This window comes from Crotalus tigris, unplaced genomic scaffold, assembly GCF_016545835.1.
Source record: "Crotalus tigris isolate CLP2741 ecotype Arizona unplaced genomic scaffold, ASM1654583v1 scf7180000017591.2836849, whole genome shotgun sequence".
Classification (NCBI taxonomy): domain Eukaryota; kingdom Metazoa; phylum Chordata; class Lepidosauria; order Squamata; family Viperidae; genus Crotalus; species Crotalus tigris.
In genome coordinates, this window is record NW_024096497.1 from 2729401 (window position 1) to 2748612 (window position 19212).

The window sequence follows — 19212 nt, forward strand, 5'->3', positions numbered from 1 at the left end:
GAAGGCCGCTATATTTGACTGAAACATAAAAAGTAATTAGATACGGAGATAGTTTCTACATATTGCAGAATTTATGCTTTCTTTCCACATTGCCGCAATACAGAACTTTTGTTAGCATTCCTACAGTATCTCAGAGTGTTTTATTTACTGCTAAGGAATACTGTACCTCAATAAGACTGAACCTGCATAAGTAGATTTATCTGTTCTGTAACTGTTAGCTCAGAAGTATCTTTCAAATGGCCAGTATCATTACAAATAGTTTCCACAGGAATAGCAGGATGAAAAGTTGCAAATAAGGACATTTCTGTTTTCATGTGACTCTGCTTATTCAGTCTTCTCCAGAATATCTTAAGTCAAATATAGAGGATATGGTGCCAGTCAGTTCCACATCTTTTGCTGAATATATTGAGCAGAAAATCTCTTGATTTGGTTGCTGCAGTGCTCTGAATATTTGCCAATAGAAATTCTCTCTCTTAATTGGCTCAATTATCTTTCAGTTTTGGACTTTTCTCTTATCTCACCATTATGATTATATCATTCAATAGACAAAATTGCAGTTGAACCAAGCAAAATGTATATGGCATATGACATTAATTCTGAAATATATCTGCAACTTCTGTATAAGGTGTTTGTAATACCGCAAGAACACCATTAACCACCATTAATGGTAAGTGGTGGGTTTAGATCTCTGGGAGGTGAAGAAATTACCATCTTGCTCATGGAATAGGACAACTCGTCATGGCTAACTTGCCACAGGACAACTTGCCACAGGACAGTCCACATGAGATAACTCAGTGTGATAAATATTATCCGCCACTGTTTCTTCAACATTATTTCCATTGACAATAATAGAAATAATGTAGAAGAAACAGTAGTGGACAACATCGCATTGAGTGATCCCACGTGGGTTTTCCCATGGCGAGATGGTCATGCCAGGATAGCTATGATGAAATGGCTGTGGCGAGTTTGCTGTGACAAATTGTCCTGGACCCCCTTGCTCAAACTGTAGTCAGCACCTTTGAAAGGGCACTAAATTTGTATAGTTCCTTTTCTAATCATTTTTGGAAATTGCTTGTTAACTGTCGTTCAGCTATTAGGATCCTTTGTATTGATAAATTTTACAACACTCTTTCTTTCAATCCTTCATGAAGGAGATTTTAATTACAGGTTTAAAAATTTAGCTTAAATAATAAATAGCAAAAGGTGGTTAAAACGTGGATTTTAGAAAGTTGTAAATAGACCAAGGGTCCAGATAAATTTGAAATAAGGTTTTGGAATTAATTCTAAGAATCTATCCCATGGAGAAATGCTTTTGATTTGAATTTTTTTTTTAAACCAATAGGATGGGTCTTTGAAGGTTGGGAACAAGAGAAACTAAAGATTACAATTAAAAGAGAAGAACACTTAAATTTGACTTTCACAGAATGGAGAAAATATTTTTAACACTGGACATATTGAAGGCTATTTTTGAACAATGAACCCTATAATACATCATTTGTTATATTATAGGAGAAGGTGCTAAGTTATTAAAACTGTTTATACTAATTGTGATGAAGGGAAAAGTTATATAAGGAGAAATTTCCTGACACTTAGAACAATTAATCAGTGGAACAACCTGCCTCCAGAAGTTGTGAATGCTCTAACACTGGAAGTTTTTAAGAAAACACTGGATAGCCATTTGTCTGAAATGGTATAGGGTTTCCTGCCTGAGCAGAGGGTTGAACTAGATGACTTCCAAAGTCCCTTCCAACTTATTATTATTATTATTATCATCATCATTATTATTCTTTAGTATATTTTTTTCTATTTCTCTTGAGTTTTTTTCTGAACTTATTTTTTCTTTTCATTTTTTTGTTTGTATTTTTATTGTAATTATACATTTTAATAAAATTACTGTTAAAATGGATAGTATCTAAATTGTCAGAGTCTGGTGCTGGAACATGATCATATCGGAATTGCTACAGGGGTGCTTGGATGTGTGTCATCTGCAATGCAAAAAGCTTTTATGTAAACATGCAAAATTTAGCAAGCATACATAAGACCTGGAAACTTTAGAGTTTATCTTAAACTTCTAAGCTTAAAAAAACAGATGTATGCTACACCGTGTCTATCTTTGCTTTGATACTGCAGTGCTACTTGATTTATTGACTGTATTTGCCCCTGCAGGATATGAATGAGCAAAGTTTGGGATGGGAGCAGAGAAAGAGATGTGAAATACAAACCAGCTCTCATTTCTAACACCCCTTTTCTTGTGGCTTTATTTGAAATGTTTCAATAGATAAGGAAATGTTTTGTGGGAGATACATGAATTGCTGTGTACAGTAACTGCAATAATGTAGGACATTCAGTGAATAAATTCTGCTTTCTCTGATGATAATATGTGTATTTAATTCACTCTTGAATTTTCTTTCATTTTATCTTTGGTCTGTTGGAGAAAGATAATCTGACCAGTACATCACATGAACATAATTATCTGTAGAGCTGTTAAGGTCACTGGAAACACTCTACGTATTTGGTTGAGATTGCTTGTTTAGGCTTTTGCAATGCCTCAGGTGAACGTAGGCTGCCTTAGTGCACTTAGTGCTTGGAAATCCTATTAATCTTCTCTGAGTGCTGACTGATTGTTGGTTCCATAAATCCCCTGGGAAACAGCAGGTTGGTTGGCAACCAGATTATGTCATGTGATCCAGCTCCCAAAGAGCTGAAATGAGTAATCCCCTTTATATTACTGCTGCACAGTTATATTAGAATGTTGTTGCAACCCATTAGGTTCTCTGTTCTTCTGTTATGTTTCCTGATCATGTCTGACTAGCTGTGGTTTCAGATGCAGTCAATAAAGATGTCATGCTAATGGCTTTTTTGGTCAATACTCTATGACTTGACCAACGATATTGGGATAGTTCTCAGTGACTTTTCAGAAGCCACAAGCAAATTTCAAAAGAGCGGATGTGGTACTTTACATCTCTGAAATAAGCTGAGTTCACTTTAACAATATCTATAGGTGTTTACCACTTTGTGCTTTGTTATAAAGTGCACCATTTAGCAATACTAATCTTGTTTGAAAAATAGCTGGTAAAGCAAAATATATAAATGTAGAGGAGGGGTTGATATCTCCCAAAAAGGAGTCAATATTGAATGATATGAAAGTTAAACCTTCCTCCCATAATCATATTAGAAAATATATATTTAGAGTGGGGTGGGAAAATTAAGGGCATAACTTGGATGTGAGTTGAGAATTGTTTATGGGCACCTATGGCAGGTTGCATGTAGCTCCCTGATTCAGTATTGTGAGAAATGTATATTCCAGGTTTGAGTGAAATACCTATAAAATCCCAAATCCTGTATGACTCTCTCAGTCCATGACTGAAAGATTGGGGGCTGGGTTGATCACTCTCATGTCAGATATTTTCTAAGAACTGGTGTTTTCTCTCAAAATAATTTGGAATATGTTAGTATTATTGGCATGCTATTTTTTTCTATTTAAAAACTTGGTACCAAAGATCCAATTAGGAACATGTATTGAGAAGATCAGAAGACAGACTAGTCAAAAAAAATCATACAAGGATGGAGGCAAGAGGAGGACAAGACAACTTTCCATATTACCCCACAAAAACTTCCCAGTTTTTGTCTTGGCTGAAAACGAGAACAACCAAAATATTTTGGATTAGGTCTGCTGAACCACAGACTACAGATCTTAATTAGCAGAATTTCCAAGATACAATCTGTTCATTTCAGGTTCTAAACAAAATACATTTTTCATTTGACACCCATCCCTATGGTTAACCCTTTTCACTGATATTCTTAGAACTGGCAAACTCTGAACAGCTTCATAATTGCATTTTTCACCTTTTTAGGTAGCTCGTCGATGGGGGATTCAGAAAAATCGACCAGCTATGAACTATGACAAGCTCAGTCGTTCTCTTCGTTATTACTATGAAAAAGGCATCATGCAAAAGGTAAAGAAGTCTTTTATCCATACTGTGTCAGAACAGTGTGGTTACATGGAAATAATTTTTGACATAAATATGGCTTTTTTTTTAGGATTAGCTTTCCTCCTATTCTTTTTCTTTTTGGAAGAAATTTTATTGGCTTTTTAATTTTTTAAAACAAAATGCTCAAGACACACCGTGGTGTTAGGGTAGTCAAACATCCAAAGACAAAACATATATACATAATTCAGTCAATACATCTAGTATTCCCTCTCTTTTTCCCTTAGGTAACATTCCTCCTATTCTGCCTTCCTGACTGAATGAACTCTGCCAGCATACTGTTCCTTGGTGTCATTCCAAACAAGCAGCTTACATTTATTTGGGAAGAAAGGATAGAAGGAAGTTGAGCAAGGCTGGTTACTTTGCACCTCTGTCATTCTTTGTCTGTATTCTAACAGGATCTTCCTTTTCTTTCCAGGTGGCCGGAGAGCGGTATGTCTATAAGTTTGTTTGTGATCCTGATGCCCTTTTTTCCATGGCCTTCCCTGACAATCAACGCCCATTTTTAAAAGCTGAACCGGACTGCCATGTGAATGAAGACGATACCTTACCTCTGACACATTTTGAAGATAATTCCGCATACCTCCTTGACCTGGACCGATGCAGCAGCCTCCCATATGCTGAGGCCTTTGCTTACTGACTTGCTCAGCAAGTGACATTGGAGGCTTCAGCTCCAACAAATAAGGGCAAATTACTTTTATAAAGAATTTCTGTTCATAAAACTGCTCCTTGCAGATATTATCAGAAGAAGATAAATTACTCTGAGGCCCTCTATCCTTCAAAACTGACTATAACATGACTAGTGAATAGGATATCCAATTCTTGATTCCTTGGCTGCAGTCATGAAAACATTAGGCAGGTGGCATTGGGGGAGCAAGGGGGAAAGGCCATAGTTTCCGAGTCCTGCTGCTAGGAACATGCGTGATGTACATGTTTGCAGGACTCCCAAGGGACTGTGTGATTAGTAAATTGTCAAGGAAAAATGCTATGTAACAATCAATTTTTTCGTAGTCCACCTTGTATAAAAGAAAGGGCTCTAATTTGCAGAAAAAATGAGCCAGTGCTACGAAAGTCTTTTTGGAAGAAGTGTGGAATGGCTGGCTTGTCTGAGTTAACTCAGCCGCTTCCCCCTAGGTTCTCAGTCTGAGAAAAAAACTTTTCTTCTGATTGTCTTTCTCGTTTTCTTTTGTGGTTATTATTATTGATCTCAGAAAGGCAGTCCAAAGGACAGCACTTAAAATACACAGATTTTTTTGAATCTAGCAGGCCACCCTCTCTGTTGAAAGGCTGCATGTGAATGGCTTACTTTTAGAGTCAGGAAAGGGGGCTTAGCCACAAAACTGCCAAGATTAAGGGGCAACTTTTGAAATCCAAATGTTTGGTGGTTCGGCTTTTTTTCCCCCCTAATCAAAGGCAGTTTCTTGCTTCTGGCTGCATTTATACTAAAGGTGCTGCAGCTTCGGAGGAAGTAGCTGAAATGCATGCCCTGCCCTATGCGGCTTTGTCATCTGCCTCTGCACTAGATGCTGCTCCGAACCATTTACACAGCTTGCTCTGCATTCAAAATGTGTTCCTTCTCAACAGCAAATGAGAGTTGCTTGGCTTTTTATCTGTTAGAGCACAGCATGTCTGCCATACAAGGCAACTCCAGTTACTGAACTTTCCCAAAATAGCAATTTTGATCCTTGGTAGCATTTACCTCGTTACTGCTGGCTGGCTGCTGCTGAACTACTTTTTCCCAATTGTTGCTGAATTTGCAAGTAAGAGAGATGAAGCATGTATACACAGATGTATTTTTCACTTAAGTTGCGTTACGCTTTCAGATATTTGTTGCCGAATGGCGATTTAAGAAATAATAAAACTTTTTTTGTAAAAATTTAGAGAATGGGGAGAAAGTCAGTTACTCAGTGTATGTGTGTACAGTATACATACATACATGTATGTATATATTTATAAAACCTCTATGGATCTTTCAGAAATCCCCCCTCTGCTCTTTCCTGTGAGCCTTGCTGGCATGTACCAGTAATGTGCTTGGCCTAATATGCATCTCAGCTCCATGTTTCATTGTAAATGCTGTATAGGATTCCTTTTTCTGCTTTGATAACTTGGGGGTTTTTTGACTAACTTCCTTTTTTTAAAAACTCTTTATAAACGACTCAGCAACTCTCCCCAGAATGTATCAGGTGGCCTGTCACAAAGCACAGGGTGGCAAGCAGCAAACTGCTGCAGTCCCCCATTCTGCCCCAGGGCTGAACCAAACCAATGGGATTAACTGTGTTATTTTTGTCTGTCAATTTCTTTAATTTGGTTTGGGAGTACCTAGTACAAAAAGAGTTAATCTGAGGATTGATGTGAAATGTTTATTGCCTGAGCAGGGCTTATATATCTCCTGCAAAGCTGCATTACAGTTCTGTACTGTGTACAATAAAGGACTTTTGCTTTCTGTTCGGGCAGTGCTAGCATTGTTTCTTGTTCTTTGTGTTTCAAGCACTATCATATAAATATGGGCTGATCTCCTTTAGCCTCCCCCTTGCTATCTTTGTGATTGGGCTTCTTGACTACCTTGATTTGCCCTACAGTCTGTCAAGCCAGCAAGTCATTTTTCTTCATCATTGTGTGACTTAGCTGATTTAAGTGACTCCCAAGGACAGTCAATATCACAGCCACAGAACTTTGCAATTCTCCCAGAACACTTATCCCATAGCATCTCATTCATCACTAACCCTCAGCATCTCCTATCTTATTTTACAGATTCCTTTCCATGCATGCTAAAATATGTTATGATTGGAATATATTTTTAAAACTAATTATTTTATTCTTCTTGCAAAATCTGAGAATATAATGGTACTGTCCCCCAGATATTTATCTTTGTGACAATTCAAAGATAAAATACCTCTGAATAATAATAGCCAATCCAGGGTCATTCAGTATGATTTGCATAAAGTTAGGCCACCGGGCAGACTGATGGCTGTAATGCAGCTAGCCAAAATTATGTGTTCTGCAATTGGGTAGGAATGGTTAATACAGTAGTACATTAACTGCAAGTCATCTAAAATTATTGCTATTCCTTTTGCACTTAGTTGGTTAACATCGTCTCCATTTCTTAGTAGCTAATGAAGAAGCACTGTGAAAACTCCTTGTTTTGTTCAAGAGTAAATACTTAACAGATGTTGCTATGTCAGTAGGAGATTCAGATGCCAGTATCTGACTAGTTTTCATTACTTTAAAATAAGAATGCTAACCATTTTAAAAACTCAGCTATAAAATTATTGGGCTGATGAGTATTTACTAGTGTCCTGGCTTCAGTAGCAAATCACTTCTACTTTAAATAGGCTGATACCTTCACAAATCTGCTGGTGGTTGCCTTTGGTATCTAGGGAAGGATCTTACTAATGACTCTATACCAGGGGTCTTCAAACTTGGCCCTTTTATGACTTGTGGACTTCAACTCCCAGAATTCCTCAGCCAACATGCCTAGAGTTTTAAATTTGTGAATATTAGGACCTTTTTCTTGAAACTTTAGAAAAGATGATGAGTCCTTTTACTTACAGACTGGAAGCTGACATTTTTTGCAAAATGCTAGCACTGATACTGATTTATCCATATATAAAGAACAATCAATATATGGAAGGGAACATATGAATCAGTATTTAACCTTTCAAAGACATCAGCATTCCTGGCTTCAAAGAATTCAACAATATAATTCACCTGTTTTTGAAGTTAAAGTATGAACTTTGCATTTCTAAATATAATGCCATGTGTTTCAATGACAGCTATGGAAGCCTCATTTATTTGTGATTTCTTAATATCTGACATGTTTATTGGGGTTTGCTGAGACAGGGAGTTCTCTGATGAACATGAAATGAAAGATGCAGACATTCGCAATTACCAGATATTTTTTTCTGCCAATAGCATAATGCATATATTGCCTGGAGAATCTCTATATCCCATGGATCTCAAGAATTCTATAAAATAATTCTATATTTTACTCTCATTTTGGCACTATTGGTATCCTACTAATTACTTTGGAGACTGAGAGTCTATAGCAGGGGTATCAAGACCCATCACATCGTGGGCCGTATCATGACATATCAGGATTTGTTTTGCCCTTGCTGGGCCGTGGTGGGCGGGGATTGCACGGGTTGCATCCAGCCCACGGGCTGCGTGTTTGATATGCCTGGGCTATAGCATCCCCAACGTGATGTCATTCTAGTAACTGTCCTACCCAATTTGCAACAGTTGTAATACTCAATATCTGGAAAATACTTTCCTGAGGTGAGCTCCCCTAAGACAGAACTTTATTAGATTGTTATCTAATCTTTATTATTTTATAAGTTAATCAATTAATACTCCTTCCTCCTCCTATTCTTCCCACAACAACCCTGTGAAGAGGGTTGGACTGAGGGTGATTGGCCCCAAATCACCCAACCATTTTTCAGGCCTAAGGCAGGAGTAGAACTCAGCATCTCCTGGTTTCTAGGCCAACACCTTAATCACTAGACTAAATTGCTTTAAACCTTTTTTGCTTCTGAAACAGTGAAATTACAGTACAGAACTTCCATTTGATAAAGTGAGGAAAGATAGATGTTTTCTTTGCATGCATTTGTTGAAAAGCTTGTGAACTCTGAGTTACCATGGTAATTATTTTCCCTTATTGTGGAATACAGTTACAAGAAGATGTGTCTTATAAGGGATAAATTATACTGTGAGGATTTTTTCTAAATTGCTCCTCTGAATAAAAAATTATAAAACAGATATTAAGTAGCAATTTAAGTTCTGAAAACTCTTTGTAAAAATCTTTATCTTCCATACCTAATGTTAGAAGTAAAGTCTTCATCCTGGTTCATCCAAGCCGGGAATAAATAAGCAAACATGGCGACTGCTTTGGGAAGAAGGTTACAGTTTATTGCAGAAAGATGGTTCTTCAGGAAAGTGCAGAGGAGAGAGAAGGAGAAGGGCTGAGCACATGGGGCAGTAGGCTTTTATACCCCCTCTAGCCTTGTTTGGAATAGTTTCCTGTTCCTGTGGCATGAATCTTAAGGCTGTTTCTGAGTGTTTGTCTAGGCCTTGATATCTGTGGTTTTAATTCTATTATCATATCCTGCTTCCCAGGTGATGGGGCTGACTCCTAGAGTTTGGGTGGGGTATGCAGATCTTCTCTTTTGTCTTCTTGATTGCTCTGGCTTCAACTTTCTGATGGTTTTACATCTGCATTTGTATGGGGCTAAAGTCTTGCTTGGGGCAGAGAGATAGATTTGGAGCCAGGTTTGGTTTTAAAATGTCCTTTTGAGGAAAAATATATTTTTCTGCCTTTTTAATATTTCCTTCTTTGGGCTAACTTCCATCACTAATAACTTCAGGTTTTCCCAGGACACCTATTTGATTCAAACCATCTGCCATTATCTTCTTTCCTTGGCCTGAGACAAGTGTTTTTGAACTCAAATCAGAAGTAATCCTTTTCCGTGCATGAGTCATAGGGTCTTCTTAACAAGATTTATTAAAATGAAAAGGATAGGATTACAACAGTTTCCACAAACTGTTTCCCATTCATACTAATTTATCTCCTAAAACAGGAGTTTAGAATCTTGCGAATTTCTTTCCTCCAGCCTACTGTGAAATGGTGAGAAGGTGGCACTTTTCCCCCTGCTAATAGATGAATCTGCAGGTGTCTATTTACATTTTTTCTCATAAATTCTTATCAGCCTACAAATTATCATTTATACCTGCCAATATTATTTTTATTAGCCCATGGTCTGCTTGCTTTACATGCCAAAAACATGGAGGTTTCTGATTTACTTATCATCACCTTTAGGGACTAGTCATCCTTTACTTGGTCCACAACTTATTCTTTTTAAGTCCAGGGTATTCTTAACAAATATCTCCAAACCATATCTAAATCCCCAGGAGTTTGATACAACTAGTTCTAAATATCAGATATAAAACAAGTGTTCCTGAAATCATTATTTGCAAGATCATAGTTTTTCAACCTGGAAGCCACAAAAGCTATTACAAAAAATAAAGAAATGCACCCTGTAAATCAGTGTTTCCCAAACTTGACAATTTTAAGGCAAGAGGACTTCAACTCCCAGAATTCCACAGCCAGCAACGCTGGCTGTGGAATTCTGGGAGTTGAAGTCCACATGCCTTAAAATTGTCAAGTTTGGGAAACACTGCTGTAAATAAAGACACAAAGATTAGCAGCATACAATAATGTTTACAGTATTGCTGAGAGAGGAAAGGAAGAGACCTCCCACCTTTCTTGAGGCAACCCAAGTTTTTCTTAATGGATATGGGAGAGATTTCCTAGTACATAGGTGTCAAACTCGCCATGTCACGTGATGTGTCGCAACGTATCGTGACTTTTTTTGTATTGCCAGAGCTGGGGTGGGCATGGTATCCATATGATGCAACCAGTCCATAGGCCACCAATTTGACACCCCTGCCTAATATAAGGTGACTGAGCTATTGAATCCTTAAGAAGGCTTGCTTAGTATCGCTATTATTTTTTTCCAATGCCCACTCAAAAAAATTCTTCTCTCCCAGATAGTTTTAGGATTTTAAAGATTCACATTATATTGGACTAATATAGGAGAAGAACCATGTTAGTGTATTGTGGCAAAAAAAAGAGACTCATAACACTTTTCTGATTAACAAATATTATTAAAATGTATAATCTTTCATGCTATAGCACTCTTTCTGATTATACTGGGTTAATGATTTTAGAGAAAGAAAGGGAGATAGGGATTCACTTATGCTGTTGATGGTTATATCTCTTGATTACTAAATTAGCTACTGAAGTTAAGGTGTTCTTGTATTCTTCAAATTGGAAAAAGGGAAAGTATTTTCCTTGTTCTGATAGCCCTGAAAGATGGGAGGAAAGAAGTCAGTACTGTAACAGCAAATGAAGGACTTCTGCACCCACTTGGATTGCTGTCATCACTGAATAGGGTAGAAGCAACATTAGAGAGAGATATCTCTTATACATTGCTATTGCTGAGAAGTTTGGGAGTTGGTCCATATTATCTAGAAGCTGACAGAATTGATGAAGTCTAATGTATATTAATAGAGGAAGCTGTGATTCTAAAATGTTGCATATACCAAGTCCATATATCCAAGATGGACACATACACCCCTTTCTCTTAATTGCCATGAATTATACATTAGATGATCTGGTTTGTCCTTATATATTATGATGTGTACTAAAATTTAAAAACTGAAACTGATGGTTCACTAAAATTTCACTCTGTGGTTATGTCTTGCAGTAAGAGCCATATCAATATTCTCCAAAACATAAAAATTCAAATTGCATAACCGTACGACTGTGTACCATTTTTACAAGCCAATAAACATAGTCTTGGATATTTTATCTAGAGAAATAACTGGAAGCATTATGTTCGTTTCAAATCAAATTTTTGAGTGGTCTCTTGAGAACTTATTTCCTGTGTTGTTAAATCTGTTTCACATATTTATTTGTTTAAGTCTTAATGATAATCTGTTTGAGTTTCACAAACACTGCTAACAATTCTGAAATATTTTAAAATAGGAAAATAAAGTTCAGTTCTCAACAAAATATACAAGAAAGGTTTCTGCTGTTAATTCCAGAAGAAACACATTAAGATAATTAGTACTTTGTCCATTTAATTTCTGTCAGGAGCATAACTTTTCTTTGTGAAATATGTGGAAGTTCTTTTTCACACATTTACCTATAGAAGGAACACTGTAAAAATATATCCGCCTGATATTGACCTGAAGCCTAAAATGCATTACTGTGTAAATATACATAATGTATTCATATTTTGCTCGTTCTGTGTGAAGTTACAGTTGACAAAGACAAACAAATAGAAGTTTTGTTCAGATAAGTGGTGCTTCCAAACAGTTAAAGGCACATGAAGGAATAAGATTAAATCTGTGTTGGTCAGGTTACATTAACTGGGATTCATCTACATGCAAGCCTGAATCTGATGACCAGGAACAAATATCAGATAGGAGGAAAGTGAGACAAGCTTTAGTTACAACTTATGCTTTAATTCTAATTCTATTTAATTCTATTCTAATCCAGAATGATATAATTCAATATACAAAGATGTAAATCAAAGTCCAAATTGCTTGACCAATTAAGGAACCTGAACAAGTAGCCATCATTTGAAAGTTTTTTTTAATTAAATTTGATTTAGTTAATTTAATATGTGATGCCATTACATGGCAGACTGCAGATGCTTTCATTATATTCTGGGGACCCTGCCCAGGGGCTCCTGTTGTTTATGAGATTACATTAGATTTATGCCTCTGATTTTTCCACATATTCTTCACAGGAAAGTATCTCATATTCTTTTGTCTTGGTGTAATACATAACTGAATAACTGAATGGCTAAAATTTATCCAACCATAAAGGAAAAGTGATCACAGCGAGCTCATTCAAACATGTCACTACAAGTCCAGAAATGTTGTTTACATTCAGTGTTTCTTAGCAATCTGTTGCCTATTTATTTTTGTACTAGATCTTTCATACTTAGAAAGAACAGTCAAGACAGCTTACAAAAAAGTACCTAAACAGATTGCCTTGTCAGAAACTCTGTTAAAAAGATATTAATAACAGTATTAAATACCATTAGTAAAAACCAATAAAACAACTAAATAAAAGAGATGCATTACAGGAATCTCATTACAGGTTGAGGGATTCACAAGATACTGTAGTTTTGACACAGAGTTAAATGACTTTACAAATCATCAGTAAATTTAGATAGATAGATAGATAGATAGATAGATAGATAGATAGATAGATAGATAGATAGATAGATATAGATATAGATATAGATATAGATATAGAAAAAACGAACACCTGGATAAAAATAAACAAGACTGTTTAATATAAACAAACTTGTAAGTAAAAGAGTTACTGAGCTTTCGTTGGTCATCAGGGTTGGAATGCTAGGTGATTAGGGAGTCTGCCTATATAGCTGCCTGTCTCTGTGCCTGGCTTCTCGAGCGCGTCATCGGCCCATTGATTGTGTTAATCTGCAACGTGCTAAGTTGATTTGCATCCGGTCGCTTGTTGGTGGACTCGATAGTTGTGTTCAGATCCTCCATTCCTTTTCTAGCACGCGTTTGGGCACCTGGGGGGCAGCTGTCAAGCTGTCTCTGCTCTTTATCTCTCTCCCTTCTCATTTTGGAGTGATCACTCAATCTGCATTTCAAACACCCTGTAGGGCTGTCATCCTCCCCTAAGGCCACTGTTGTTTCGCCCGTAGCTCCCTCTTCCCAATCCTGTGAAGAGCAACTGTTCAACTGTTCCTGCTCCCTATTCCCCCCCCTTTTTGTCTCTCTTCCCAGCCACTTCCACGCATCCATTTCCAACACCCGATCTTGACACATCGTAAATTTGTCATCTCCTCCCATAACAGCCATTGCCGCCTCACCTGTAGCTCTGTCACTCCAATCTTGCCGGTTGCTATCTCATTGTGGTGTCCCCTGGCCCACCTTCCCTTTTGCCGGTTTGCTGTCCTCCCTGCGGATCGCAGCTTCCCCATTTTTAAAGCCATGGTCCTGCTTTTGCACAGTGCGGGATGGCCATCTGCTTTGTGGATTGCAACGTTGTCTCTCCCACCTTCTAAGAGTCTGGTACACCGGTAGGAGGGCTATACGCCAGTTGATGGAATTCTCATCCAAAAGCCAAGCTTCTTTAAGAAGGCAGCCACCCCTAGTGGTCTCACGGGATATGGCCTGTGCATTTTCCAGATCGAATGTGTGGTCCAGGTTGGCCATGTGGGCCCACACTTGTGAGTGCTGCTCATGCCTTTTAATTGCCAGTTCATGTTCATGGACCCTAGTCCTGAGCCTTTTAGCTGTTTCCCCAACGTAATTGCAGGGGCAGTTCCTGCAATTAATTCTATAGACTATGGAAGACTGTTCACCATTGGGGAACGGCCCTTTGGGACGCATGATCTTAGCTCTTAGGGTCTGCTCTGGTCTATGGGCAATGCTCACATTGTGGGGGGCCAGCAGCCGTGCCGTGGCTTCGGAAACACCACAGATGTAAGATAAGGTTATCCGTGTGGCCGGTATCGTCGTTGCTCCAGAAGGTTGGGCCCTGTGAGGTTGATGTGGTCTGCTGTAACCTCTCACAAATTCCACGGGGTAACCAGTGAGCCTAAAAGTGCGATATAGATGTTTTCTCTCTTCAATTTTGGCTCTACTCGTCCTGCAGTGGGAGTTGATTCGTTTGAATAAAGTCCTAACACAACTAATTTTGTGTGCTACAGAATGATTACTCCTGTAATGCAGCGTTTTGTCTGTATGAGTGGGTTTACGATAGACGGATGTACACAATGTACGGTTAGGGCGCCGACTAACTAGTACATCCAGAAAGGCAAGTGTGCCTTGGGTCACTTCTTCTGCCGTAAACCAGATGTCCGGATATACGGAGTTCAACTGCTCCAGGAATTTGATGCTGTCTCGTCTTTTGATAATTAAAAAAGTTTCGTCCACATAGCGTGTCCAAAATTTGGGGGGGTACTTAGCCATTACAATTGCCTCTAACCGCTGTAGCACCACCTCCGCAATAATGCCTGAGATGAGGGATCCCATCAGCGTCCCTTTTATTTGTTTATATATGGTGCCCTGAAAAGTAAAGTATGTTTTCAGGCATAGGGATAACAGCTGTATCAGGTCGTTGGTATTGAAAGAATCCAGATGTTGTTCCTGCTCCTCTTATAGGCAGTCCTTTATTACCAAGACCGCCAGATCTTGGGGGATAGAGGTAAAGAGTGAGGTAACGTCAAATGAGATCATTACCTCATCCTCCTCTATCCTTAGGGGCTTTAATCTCTCCAAAAACTCATCAGCAGATTTTACTGTGGTCTCATTGTCATCGACCAGGTGCCCAATATGACTGCTAAGCCATTTGGCTAGTCCCGAAGTCGGTGTTAAACGGTCTTGTTTATTTTTATCCTGGTGTTCATTTTTTCTATATTTTTATTGATATGTGTATGCCTAGGATACATACACATACACATATACATAAATACACAAAGGATGGTTCATATATGACACAAACCATAATTTTGTATTTTATGGCTGATGTAGTACATTTTATGAATCTAACCACTTTATAAACCATTTACAGCTTGGTACAATGTGTAACCTTTCCACTTGCAGATTATTCAACAAACAGTCCTTAAACAAAACATGACCAAGGAAAATATATGAACCCAGCCAGACTAGAGTTTTCAAGTTCAATTATAAGAGCTAGGCTGAAATCTTCATTCAGCCATGAATTTCACTACATGGCTTTGGTGATGCAGACTACTATGGGCTTATAAATTTATCATGATTTGAAATCTAATCTTATGAGTAAGAGCAAGTAACTTGCTTTTAATGAAATTTTTGTTCTGATACTTTAGCACAAGAGTCTAAAAATAAAGATTGCTTTTCACTCTAACAATCAGTCATTTAGTTTATTACCATGTGTTATTTGGCACAACTTTCAGTACTACAGAAAGCTTCCCACTTACTAATATGTGCAATTATAAAATTATTCCATTAATTTGAAGAAATGGATATGATTCATAAAAATCTACATGGTAATAAAATCAGTCTTCTGTATCACAAAATTGAGAAATGAGATTATTTTTATTTGTGGTCGTTTTTGTGCAAAAGACTAACATTGTATTTATTTGAAAATATATGTACCATAATATAATTTAAACTGCAGGGAAATTCTCTGCTTCTTTATGCAATGAATTGGACAGTATTTCACTACCTGACAACTCTGCTTCTGGAAAAACTAAGAAATGTATTTATACATCACACTAAATCATGATTTATTAAGTAATGCTGTATTGAATAAATATTATTGATAGGTTCACATAGCAATAGCGCTTAGACTTATACAGTATATACTACTTCATAGTGCTTTACAGCACTTTCTAAGCAGTTTACAGAGTCAGCATATTGCCCACAACAATCTGGGTCCTCATTTTTACCAGCCTCGGAAGGATGGAAGGCTAAGTCAATCATGAGCCAGTCAAGATCAAACTGCTAGCAGTGAGCAGAGTCAGCCTGCAATACTTCATTCTAACCACTGTGCTACCACGCCTCTTTATTATACATCACAATGATTAAGTTCGCACAACAGTAGGCATACTATATCTGGTCTGCAGAAATCTGGATGATACTAAAGGAACCAGATAGAAGCTATGTTGCTCTTTATTGCCGTATATATTGCAAGCCAGATGCAATACATTTGCACAACATGCTAAGCCAACAATGAACAAACCCTTTTGTGATTTAGTACACTGTGTGAACCTACTGGAAACTGACCAACAGGAAAATGTATATGTCATTAAAAGCAAATTATGGTTAGTCAGTATGAATTACGGAACAGAATCACTGAAATATATTATAAATTGTATCAGAAAAATTATTAGAAATGTGGACCTCAGGTATGCATTTTTACACCAGGGATACATGAGGCTAATTACATCATGTACTTATATTGCTACACATTGTTGTCTCACCTCATCCACAAATAATTCTTTTTTTCCATTGAACCATGTCTGATTCTCAAAGATTGCCTGGACAAGGCCCCACAGTTTTCTTGACAAAGTTATTTGCCATCCTAGGGCTGAAAAATTGACTAGCCCAAGTTTCCCCATCTGGCTTTGTCCTTAAAGTGAATCTAAAACTCAGTCACCTGGTTTCCGTCTAATACCTTAACCACTGCACCAAATTGGTTTTCAAATAATTTTAATGTAATACTTATATAGTTATAGATAATAACAGTATACATATTGTGCAGATCAAGTACCTGACAGAATGTCATAGAGAAAGCAATCAAGGTCTCTTCTTTATTGTCTAAAAGGGTAAGACATAGAATACTAGTTTTAATTACAGAAAGATAGAATTCTTCTTTTCTTTTTCTTTTTTTTTAGCATTCAAGTAAAATTTAACAGCAAGAGTACTTTAAAAGTTGAACTAATCATCCCCTAATCATCTATTTGTATGTTTTAGCAGAGGACTGTCATGGATATTTTACAATGGCCTTCTATACAGATCAGAGAATTTGTTTTCAATTTCTATATCAAAAGAACCTACAAGAAGATTTACATCAGAAAAACAACAAAGAGATAAGTAAACAAAAGGTTTAGTTATAAGATTAAGAAAAAATGAGAAACATTGCCCTCTGCTGTTCACATAAATTATTTATTTTCTGTGTGTGTGTGTGTGTGTGTGTGTGTGTGTGTGTGTGTGTAATAGACACACACACACATGTACATTGTGTGTCTGTGTGTAAAGATTCCCAGGATTGCAGAACTGGCAAAAAGCTGTTTCTATCCTCACTTCTGTTGTCATTACCATGAGATAATAGTACACTTACAAGAGAGGATCAGGTTCTTTTTTTTTCTTTTTTTTTTTTGGGCCACTTCCCTGATCTCATCTTCATAGGTTCAGAGAACTGGCAGCTAAAAAATACACTATCCCAGGTTCAAGATTTTGGACCTTGGTTTTGAACAGGAGAAGGGTGAGATTGCTCTTTTCCAGCAATTCTTCAGTCCCATAGATCAGCTCACTGAGAGTTGATACACTGAAAGCCTGCTTTGAAAGAATCAGACCCTCTTGCCACTAAAAGACAAACTCAGGATCCAAAAAGATCTTGACAAACTTGAACAATGGGCCCTATCCAACGAGTTTCAATGTGGAGAAAAGCAAAGTTTTACATTTAGGCAGGAAAAATCACAGGTACATGTACAGATTGGGCTAGACCTGGCTCAAAAACAGTAACTGTGAGAGGGATCTTGGAGTCCTAGTGGATGATCACTTGACTATGAGCCAGCAGTGTGCAGCAGCAACCAAAAAAGCTAATACAATCCTGGGTTGTATAAACAGAGGCATAGAATCAAGATCACGTGAAGTATTAGTACCACTTTATAAAAACCCTAATAAGACCACACCTGGAATACTGCAACCAATTTTGATCACCATATCACAAAAAAGATGTTGAGAGTTTGGACAAAATTCAGAGAAGAGCAACTAAGATGATCAAAGGCATGGAGACTAAAACATATGAAGAACAACTGCAGGACTTGGTTTGGCTAGTCTAAAGAAAAATAGAAATAGGGGAGACATGATAGCAGTATTCCAGTATTTGAGGGGCTGTCACAAAGAATAGGGGGTCAAGTTATTCACCAAAGCACCAGAGGGAAGGACGAGAAACAGTGGCTGAAAACTGATCAAAGAGAGAACCAATCTGAAATTAAAGAGAAACTTCAGTGAGGACAATTAACCAGATTAAGCAGATTTCTACCTCCAGAAATCATGAATGCTCCATTACTGGAGATTTTTAAGAAGCGACTAGACCACGGGTTAGCAACTCGCGGCTCCGGAGCTGCATGTGGCTCTTTGAGCCTTTTCCTGCAGCTCCCAGCCTCCTCCACCATTTGCAGAGACAGAGACAGAGAGAAGCACTTGCACTTCCCCCCCTCACTAAATACTCAAACTATGCCATATTCCTGAATTTTTCTTTTATACATTCTCAGTTTAATCCCAAACCTTGTACAGTATATCTAGAAATATGTCTGACTGAATAGATTCATGGCAACCTTAATAAAGGGATTTTTATTTTGAAAAGTTTTTCCCCTTAGTAACTTTGGGGAGAGATTGCTTTGACATTAAGTTGTAAATATTAATATGCAAACAATAAAATGTATTATTATATCAGTGAATAATTTTTGTTCTCTCCCTTTTTACAAAAATATATCTTGGGTTTTCCCATTGCCTTTTGTACAGTGGCTTCTCTACTGGGATTTAAAGGCTGATAATGGCTTTGGGAGACTCAGTTTGGTGTAGTGATTAAGGCATCAGGCTAGAAACTGTGGGACTGTGAGTTCTAGTCCTTCCTTAGAAACAAAATCAGATGACCTTAGGCTACTCATCTTCTATGAGTCCTATGAAAGAGGCAATGCAAATCACTTTTGAAAAAATCATTGATCGAATGCTTGCAAGCTTAAAGATGTGGATTGGAGACAACAGGTTGAAGCTAAACCCCAAGTAAGACAAAGTTGCTACATTGGGGTTCTCTATCAGTACCAATGTGATCCTTGGATGGACACTATGCATGAAAAAATCTGGGTCTTTAATCTGGGGTTGCTTCGGAACTCATAGCTCCTGTTTCAACAGCACTTGGAAGGCATGGCCAGAAAGGTCTATAGTCCACTTTATTTGTATG

At 37.6% G+C, this 19212-nt stretch overlaps 1 protein-coding gene across 4 annotated transcripts in view; it reads left to right on the forward strand.

Annotated features, from left to right (window-relative positions):
- ETV5 (ETS variant transcription factor 5) overlaps positions 1-6442 on the forward strand; it is a 34854-nt gene extending 28412 nt beyond the window's left edge. For all 4 annotated transcript variants that reach the window (XM_039364346.1, XM_039364371.1, XM_039364355.1 and 1 more), the window contains 2 exons: positions 3855-3956; positions 4408-6442. In XM_039364346.1, coding sequence (XP_039220280.1) covers positions 3855-3956; positions 4408-4629 — 324 coding nt within the window. In that variant the 3' untranslated portion in view covers positions 4630-6442. The remainder of the gene's footprint in view (positions 1-3854; positions 3957-4407) is intronic.
- Positions 6443-19212: the final 12770 nt, after the last annotated feature.